A 9327-nucleotide genomic window follows, 5' to 3' on the forward strand; every position below is an offset into this window, starting at 1 on the left:
TGGAGAGGGGATAGTCGAGTGACGGGGAGGCCAATTAATAGAGCATTGCAGTAATCCAGGCGAGAGTGGATCATTGCAACAGTGAGGGTTTTTGTTGTTTCCATAGTGAGAAAAGGGCGGATTCTAGAGATGTTCTTTAGGTGTAAGCGGCAAGAGCGGGCAAGGGATTGTATATGGGATGTGAAGGAGAGATTGGTGTCAAACATAACACCCAGACAGCGTGCCTGCTGCCGGGGTGTTATTAGAGTGCCACCGACGGAGAGGGAAATGTCAGATTTAGGGAGGTTAGTAGACGGCGGGAGCAGAAGAAGTTCAGTTTTGGAAAGGTTGAGTTTCAGATAGAGAGCGGACATGATATTGGAGACTGCGGACAGACAGTCACTGGCGTTCTGTAGTACAGCGGGGGTAAGGTCGGGGGAAGACGTGTATAGTTGTGTGTCATCAGCATAAAGATGGTACTGAAAGCCAAATCTGCTGATGGTCTGTCCAGTTGGGGCCATGTAGAGAGAGAAAAGAAGGGGGCCAAGGACTGAGCCCTGAGGTACCCCGACAGCAAGAGGAAGAGGAGATGACGTGGAGCCAGAGAACAAAACACTGAAGGAGCGGTCAGAGAGATAGGAAGAGAACCAGGAGAGTGCAGTGTCCTTAATGCCTAGTGACTGGAGCCTAGAGAGTAGGAGATGGTGGTCAACAGTATCGAAAGCTGCAGATAGGTCAAGAAGAATGAGCAGAGAGTGGTCACCGTTACGTTTTGCTGTCAGAAGGTCATTGGTCACTTTGATGAGTGCAGTTTCAGTCGAATGTAGGGGGCGGAAGCCGGACTGTGAACGGTCTAGAAGGGAGTGAATGGAGAGGTAACGGGTAAGGCGGGAGTAAACTAGGCGTTCCAAAAGTTTAGAGATGAAGGGGAGATTGGAGACTGGTCTGTAGTTGTTTGTGCAGGATGGGTCGAGAGCAGGTTTCTTTAGTAATGGAGTAACGATGGCGTGTTTGAAGGAGGATGGGAAAATGCCCGAGGAGAGGGAGAGATTAAAGATTGTAGTTAGGTGGGTTGTGACGACTGGAGAGAGAGAGACTGGAGGAGATGTGAGGGAATGGGGTCGGTAGTGCATGTAGTCGGACGAGAAGAAGAGAGGAGTCTGGAGACTACTTCTTCTGTGATGGGATCAAATGTGGAGAGTGAGCCAGGGGAGATGCAGGAAGGGATGGGAGTCACAGCACTTGGTGGTTGGGAGCAGATTTCTTGACGGATATTATCTATTTTTTCTGTAAAGTGGGAGGCCAGGTCATCAGCACAAATGTCTGTGATAGGGGCTTGTGCTTTTGGCCTGAGGAGGGAGTGAAAAGTGTCAAAAAGTTTCTTGGGGTTGTTGGCTAGTGAGGAGATCAGGGTGGTGAAGTAGGTCTGTTTAGCAAGGTGAAGGGCAGCGTTATAGGTTCTTAACATAAATTTGAAGTGGATGAAGTCTTCTGGTGTGCGAGTTTTTCTCCATAAGCGTTCAGCACTCCTGGAGTATCGCTGGAGAAGTTGAGTTTGCGATATGAGCCAGGGCTGTTTTACTCTGTGTTTGGAGGTTCTGAGGGTGAGGGGAGCTACTTGGTCAAGGGTGCTTCTAAGAGTGTCATTGTAGTGATGAACAGCCAGATTAGGACAGGAAAGAGAGGAGATTGGGGACAGAGATGAGTGTAGGGAATCTGAAAGTATCTGAGGGTTAATAGCTTGTAGATTTCTGACTGTGTGGTAGGTAGGAATGAGCTGGGGTGGGCGAGGATTTGTGAGCGAATTACTGTGAGAGAATTACTTATCACTTTTTTTTTTTTTTTTTTATTAAATCCAATTTTTTTTTGAGTGAAATTTTTCAAATTAGAGACATTACAGAATAAAAACCTCAATCCTTTCCCTCTCCCCCAACACGATAAAACAAGCACCCCACGGTCCAGTAACTTAATATGGTAACTCTATTCAGTTTGTCGAAGTTCACAATGAATTCAGACAATTGTCCGTATACTCTGTTTGCAGTTGAGAAAATTCCTTGAGCCGGTCACCCCCTGAAATATGAGCACCTATAAATCCCCTTTGACTTCCAGGTCTTGAACCTCAGGCACTCTATAAAGGTTAGGAAGCCATGGGGCTTCCCAAAGAGGTGATCGGAGTTACCCCGTGTAGGCCCTGCCGTTTCCTCACCTTCCACCGAAGCCGATCAGATAGTAGTACAGTTGGGAGTGTGTCTGAAGGAACCTTGACCTCTTATTGAGCTTGGATGTATAGGTAGGTCTGAGGTCATCACCCTGCGCCCACATCGTTCCCGGCACCTGACAGCTGATCTGATCCGCGTCTTGTTCCTCTAACAGCCATTGATAACAAATTACGTGACGCTGTCAACCTCCGGCTGCGACATTTACCAAGTGCCAGGAGGAAGCTCGTCGCAAGACGTGCCCATTGGCGCCCCTGTCACGTGATCACAGGACGCCGATGGGTTGTCACGACAGTGGGGGCTCTGCAGAAGACCCCCCCCCCATTCTGAAGCCCTGCTATGCGAGGCAAAGGCAATCAGACGATCAAAATATAAAGTAAATTAATCTGATCAGTAAACGGTGTAATAATAAGAAAAAAAAAATCAAAACTCCAGAATTACGTTTTTTTGGCGACAGCATTATTGCAATAAAATTTAGTAACGGGCGATCAAAACATCGGATCTACCCCAAAATCGTATCAATAAAAACATCAGTTCGGCGTAAAACAATAAAAATAAGCCCTCACCCAGCCCCAAATGCTGACACTACGGGTCTCAGAAAATAGCAACTTTTTTTCCTTTTCTTTTTCTTACAAATTTTTAATTTTTTTTTATACCATTTAACCTGGATGCTGTGCATTACCATAGTGTGAACAGCACCGCTTACAAGTCTTCATTGTGGATTAATATACCAAGCAACCGCTATGGATTGGTAGGCTGTGAGCTGTATTCTTGCACCTGTGTTGCCGCCATCTTAGCTATATGGGTCCACTGCACCCTGTTTGTTCATTTTGTTTGGGGGCCTGGGCAGGTAAGCATCTCTGCCTTTATGCTGTGTTTTTGAATTTTTGGAGGATTTTCAAGTCCTCTTTTTGTGCTATTTCTATACCACTTTAAAAAAAAAAAAAAAAAAAAGCTACACATGTTTGGTATCTGTGTAATCGTACTCACTAATCCTAGTGACTTGTCAGATTTACCATATAGTGAATATAGTAAAAAAAAAAAAAAAATGTAGCATTCCGGTTTTCCAGTACATTATATGGTTGAATAAATGGTGTCATTCAAAGATGCAACAATCCCATAGGCTAGGTTCACATTAGCGTTTGAGTCCGCAACGTATCATCCGCATGTTTACGCAGAGCTTTTTATGCGCATCATCTTACGCATGACAGGGAAAAACGCTGCGTGTGCATGCGTTTGCGTTGTCTATGCGCATGCGTTCGATATGACACCAGACAAAAATGGGCATGACTCATGGGATTTCTATATGTATTTTGAATAACGCATGCATAGCGAACGCATGCGTGCGCATGTCCTTGCGTACCAATGCATTCCCATACAGTAATGCGTTTTTTTGACACACTCATCCGCATGCTTTCGCATGTTGGACGGATTTTTGACTCCTCAAAAAATGCAACCTGTTGCGTTGGCCACACACCGCGAAACGACACATGCGTATGCAAAAGCGTGCAAGTGCATGTCGCTGCGTACACCATGTTAAATATATGTACGCATGACGCATGCAGAACAAACGCTGCGCACACAGACGCAAATGTGAAACCAGCCTTACACGGCCATATTGGTTGAAAAATAATTAAGTTCTGGCACTGGGAAGAAGTGGGGCAAAAAATGAGAGTGCAAGAAAAAAAAACCACAGAAAATCAAATCGCAAGGTGCTAAAGGGGTTAAAATGTTTCCAGTTTCATTCTTTGCGTCTTGCTTGTCCCATATTAATTTCCTGAACAATCGATTCACTTTATACATGTATCTCTGGGGTATCCAGATGGGGGGGATTATGTGAACCATATGATACCTGGAGCATCCAGATCATTGTGATTCCATTCTTGCGCCCCACCGCTGACAGTGGTAGTTTGGACCCTGCTCCTTTTGGGATTTAATCTTAATAGTCATTTATTTGTATCGTTATCTTGATATCTGAATATTTAAACCCTGAGACCACTTGTAACCCGGAGCTGGCACTGGAGGGGGCATTGTCCCCATTATCCACTGGGAGTAGAACTGATTCACTCCAATTGATCTACACCAGGCCCAAATATCTCCCGAATCTCTCAGTAGTCGCCATTGCCTCTGGTTAAGTGGTAGAAGCTTCTGTCAAAAGCAAGAGTATCATAAGCATAAAGCGCCACTCTCTCTTCCATCCTCCCTCTACAAAAACCCACTATGCCTGGATAACACCACCATTACCCTTTCCCTAGCCACGGGTCTCCCCTATAACAATTTGACCCATGAAATGAAGATGGGGCCTATGCCAACTTTTCCAAGTACTGCCCACAAGAATTCCCATTGCGGCGTCCAGTGGGCATATGACTCGATCTCCGGCATCATCCCCTGGGATCTGGAGATTACGGTGTAGTCTGCGGATGGTCACCGCTGTGGATGTAGCAGGCACTTGTGCAGATTAAGAGCGTCACTTGCAGATAGCTGCTACTGCGCATGTGCCAGCTCCATTTTGTAACAGCAAAAAAAAAATGTTAAATAGCGGCGCGGCAAGTGTGCAGTAGATTATATTGAATTTTCTGCAAGAATTGTGTGACTTTCATTATGGTGCGGTGTAGAATTGCCAAACTGCGATCTTTGCGTAAGAGATATCACTGTGTAGCCCCAACCTAACACGGGGAACAGCTCGTACTGTAATGGTGATATAAAGCTATGGCGGTGCGCATGGTTGTATAGAGTTATGGTTGGCCGGACATGTGAATGGTCGCACAGTGGGAGGGCTGCAGGGGCTTGTGCCTGCATGTAGCTTTCTTGGGTATCTTGTGAATTGCGAGGACAAAGCCTTACAGACCAGGAGCTTTGTAAAAGTGTAGTCAGCAATCTCTCCCCTTCCCTATAGTCCAGCCATGATCACCGTACTAATGGAATGGTCACTCCTTTCGAGCTTGCTGACAGTAGCCTCCTATGTGCTGCTGTGACGATTTATCTGATTTTTGGTATTAGCATGTTTTATAGACAAGTTTTGTCACCTTGCTCCCCTCTCCGTGTGATCTCTGCATTTCCCACCTCTGCTTTTACTCTGGGTAGAAAGATCAGGTGCCAGCGCTGGTACTGAAGAGTCATGGTTCCCTAGTTTCTCGAGGACTCTGTCTCCTGTAGATTCTAGAACTATGGAAACATTACTTGGTGCCTGGTTTGTTCGATGACTTCCTGTGTCTGTATTTTTATATTTTCCCTAGCGGCGAGCCATGGAGCCAGTAAAACCGTGGACATGGAAGCGTACAAGAAGAGACTAGAGATTATGCTGCAGTAAGTATGGCCGGTTATGGAGCTTTTCTCTGAGATTCTGGCTATAATTTATGAATAGTGATGGGCGAGTAGCATCATTGCTCGGGTGTCCTCCGAGTATTTTGGCGTGCTCGGAGATTTAGTTTTCGTCACCTCAGCTGCATGATTTGCGACTTGTAGACAGGCGGAATACATGAGGGAATTCCGTAACAAACAGGCATTCCACACATGTATTGAGGCTGTCCAGCAGCCGCAAATCATGCATCTGAGGCGACGAAAACTAAATCTCCGAGCACGCCAAAATACTCAGAGGATACCCGAGCAATGAGTATACTCGCTCATCACTATTTATGAACACTTTCCTAATAAAGCTCCCCGTACTACCGCACTATTCCCTCCAACTGATGCATGCAGATGTCTTTTATCTAGCATGTAAGGGAGTCTGTCTACAGGTTTTTGCAATGTAATTTAAGAGCAGCATAATGTAGAAGAGACTTTTGATTCCAGTGATGTGTCACTTACTAGCCTTTGTGTCTGAATTTATTGAAACAGTTTTATCAGCAGGAGATTATCACTAGAAGACTGGGTGTCTCGTGCCTCCCGGTCCAGCTCAGCCCTCATCACTGATTGGCAGCTTTCTGTGTACACTGTGCATAGGCAGAAAGCTGCTAATCAGTGGTGTGGGTGGGCTATACAGCGTTCAGCATTCGGAGCACTGCTAGATCTACAGCAGAGAAAACAGGGAATGTATCATAATAGCAAGTGACACATCGCTGGAATCAGGCTCTCAGCCCCTACATTATGCTGCTCTGACAGATTCTCACCAGTGTGGATGATTACCAAATCTGGTTTATTGGATGGGTGTAAAAAGAAACCTATAATAATGCGAACACTGGAATCTGCCACACTAAGATTCTGATATTTTTTATCCCCTTGTGCGCAGTCCGGCCCCGTGTAATGTCGTACTGCAGTCTCTCTGTCAGGATTATTGGATTATCACTATGTATATCACGGCCTTATAAAATATCAGCGCTTGGTTATGTCTGACGTGGTCCTCTTCCTACAGGGACATGTTTGGCGAGGAGTGTGTGAGCAATGAAAATGACACCACCGTCACAGTGACCGTGGACGGGAAGTCGGCCAACTTGTCTTTGGAAACTCGGGTATGTCAGATACTAGCATTAATCTGGATACACAGAGGTGCGGGTATAAAGACCATTGCCATAAATCCATATAAGCCAGCATTGATGATTTAGGGGCTTTTTTCCAAAGGACCTCAGCCACGCAGGCTCCTGAAGTCTTTCCCAGTAGCAAGACTGGGGCTGAAAATCTTTAAAGGGGTTTTCTTTCTCAGCCACCTATGACATATCCAAAGTATACCTAAAATCTATTGGTGAAGGTCAAGTCATAACCAATATGGCGGCCATTTACCGTCACAGGGTTTATACTGGGGGGAATGGCGGAGTCCTGTGTCTGGATTTCACACATCACACGACTGTCCTTCCAATAATCTCCTTTATTTCCCCCCTCAGACGGTGGAGTGCGAGGAAGGGTTGGACGAAGATGAGTCCCTGCGGGAACTGGTGCAGTTAGCGGCTCAGAGACTGTACGATGCCCTCAGCCCTGCCTGTCTTTAACTTGTCACTCCGCTATGTTTTATTTGTTGTTTTTTTTCCTTCTGTTTTTCTAGTTTGCTTTTTTTTTTTTAATATCCCTGCCACTTGTTTTGTGATTGCGCTCCCGATTCCTTTCAAGAGGTGATTTCCGATATCTCATCCCATGATGTAAATAGATGAAATGGCTGATGCCTCGGCGCTGTGAATAAGAACAATAAATATTTTATAAACGCTTATTCCTGCGCATTTTATTCCATACACATTGATCAAAATAATAAAGTGTCATCCACATGGCTGTATGTAGGGGAAGTCGTCCGGAGCGAAGGTGATAAATGTCAGTAAATGGCACGTACAGTGTCAGCAAGCACAAGACGTGTAAACATGGCAGATCGCCAAAATATTGTTAACAAAAACCTAAATTGCAATTAACCTATTCGATTTCTATTCTCTCCCCGAGCCTCTTGTATTAAAGGGTGATTTGGAAAAAGGAATAGTGGAAATTGTGTGTGGAAACTGATAAACTGTGCCTCGTCTGTAGAATTCCCTCAAAGGGGTTAATTCTGCTCATTGTATAATGATGGTTCTGCAGCCATTGTTCACAGTACTTGTTGTTTGCTGTCCTGGCCGTGTGATCGCGTCCTGCGGGTGCAGGTTACAGTACAGTGATGGTGGCACAGAGGGGTTATGCTGTAGAGCGGGATGGTCGTTCTGGAGCGCAACTCCCATCATCTTGATATAACCTACAAAGGAATCCACATTTTCGTGCTTCCTCTCTGCGTTGGGCCGATCTGAGGCTGTGAAGACTCCGCTGGGCTGAAAAGAGGCGGCTGGATGATAGCTCTGGTCTGAAAACTTCCACCTCGCTGCCTGCCAAGGGGAAGACCATGGCCATCTTGAGGTCAGGACCTGGTGCTGTGTGGTGAGGGGCGCTTAGTTGGAGGAGAGGGGCTTGTGAGAGGTCACTCCACTGTTACCCACCTGCATCATTATGAATCCGGCGGTCCTGCAGTCTCCGATTCTGCGGAATCGAAAAGTCTGTTATCTTCTCGGTGGGTGGGAGAAAGAGACGCCACTGGGCCGGGTCCTAGAACTGCCCAAGTACAAATAGTTATTGTGTGCATCGCAGGCAAGCAAGGAAGGTTCCTGGGTACAGGGGGAACTTGTCTGCAACGTAACGAGGGTGCCTCTGCTGGGGAAGCCTTCAAAAGGAGTGAGAGTGTGGTGGTCACTCTCCATTTCCCTTCCGCTTTTCCTGTCCCCGGTTTCTGGCAATATCCCTACTGTGAGGGATGAGGGCTTTGTGTTAAGGTCTTTGGCCTGAGGGAGGGTAAAATGGCATGCAGCATAAGATCTTGCAGGAAGGAAGGTGTAACGAAGCCTGAAATTAATGAAGATGGGAGGTGGCAGCCACATTGGGGCAGTTTCCTCATCGGGTGAGGGAGCACTTGAGGATCCTTAAATAATTCCTCAACAAGGGTGTAGGTATGCAGCCCTAGAATTAGAGGAGGAAGATGATAGCCCCACTGAAATGGCCTCCACTTCTCGGGGGTCCCCAGAGGCAGGGAGAAAGGGGAAAAAAAAAGCTGCACACCTGTAAGCAAAGTTTTTGGAGATTCTCCCTCCTTACTGGATGTGCTGAATGCAGTCAATAAATGCAATTCCACTCTTGATATTCTGGCTGGGCAGGTGGGATTCATTCTGGAGACCATCTCCATATCCCCTCACGAAGTGCAGAAGGGGTTCAACGTCCCACCGCTGGCGAGGGAGGAGCTATTGAGCTGGAGGATGCCCGTCCCCCTGTCCGTAGAGATATTCAGTCATACGCAGGTGGTTGTTTCGTGATCTTGGTCTACTAGGCATTGCTCCCACCTAGCCAGGATCCTACTCCACACTGATGAGGGGCAATACCCCGAACAGCTCTCTGTGGATGGATACCTGGCCTTAGTATTTCCCTTGTCATATCTGTAAACTCATAAAGAGCTGGACATTGACTTAAAGGGCCACTTAATATGGTGGTAATGGTGGTTTCCGAAAGGAGCCACTCATTGGCTGGGTCCTTCCCTGGAGGAAGATCTGGTTAGTCCCATGTTTGAGACTCTTAAATGAGGCTCCACGGACTTTATTTGCATATTCGTATTTCCCAGGGAACAGTGCACCTAGGATTTCACAGATTGAGCGCCTTTGCCGGCTGCTGCAGTGTTTTCTTTGACTGGTCTCCCTGAGGTCAGTGA

The 9327-nt window shown here is 46.4% G+C and overlaps 1 protein-coding gene across 1 annotated transcript in view; it reads left to right on the plus strand.

The window, feature by feature from the left end:
• CPSF3 (cleavage and polyadenylation specific factor 3) overlaps positions 1-7332 on the plus strand; it is a 54148-nt gene extending 46816 nt beyond the window's left edge. The window contains exons 16-18 of the mRNA XM_073568185.1: positions 5432-5501; positions 6547-6643; positions 7013-7332. Of these exons, the coding sequence (XP_073424286.1) occupies positions 5432-5501; positions 6547-6643; positions 7013-7117 (272 nt within the window). The 3' untranslated portion in view covers positions 7118-7332. The remainder of the gene's footprint in view (positions 1-5431; positions 5502-6546; positions 6644-7012) is intronic.
• Positions 7333-9327: the final 1995 nt, after the last annotated feature.

This window comes from Dendrobates tinctorius, unplaced genomic scaffold (assembly GCF_039654945.1).
Source record: "Dendrobates tinctorius isolate UK_male_01 unplaced genomic scaffold, ASM3965494v1 ptg000021l, whole genome shotgun sequence".
NCBI lineage: Eukaryota > Metazoa > Chordata > Amphibia > Anura > Dendrobatidae > Dendrobates > Dendrobates tinctorius.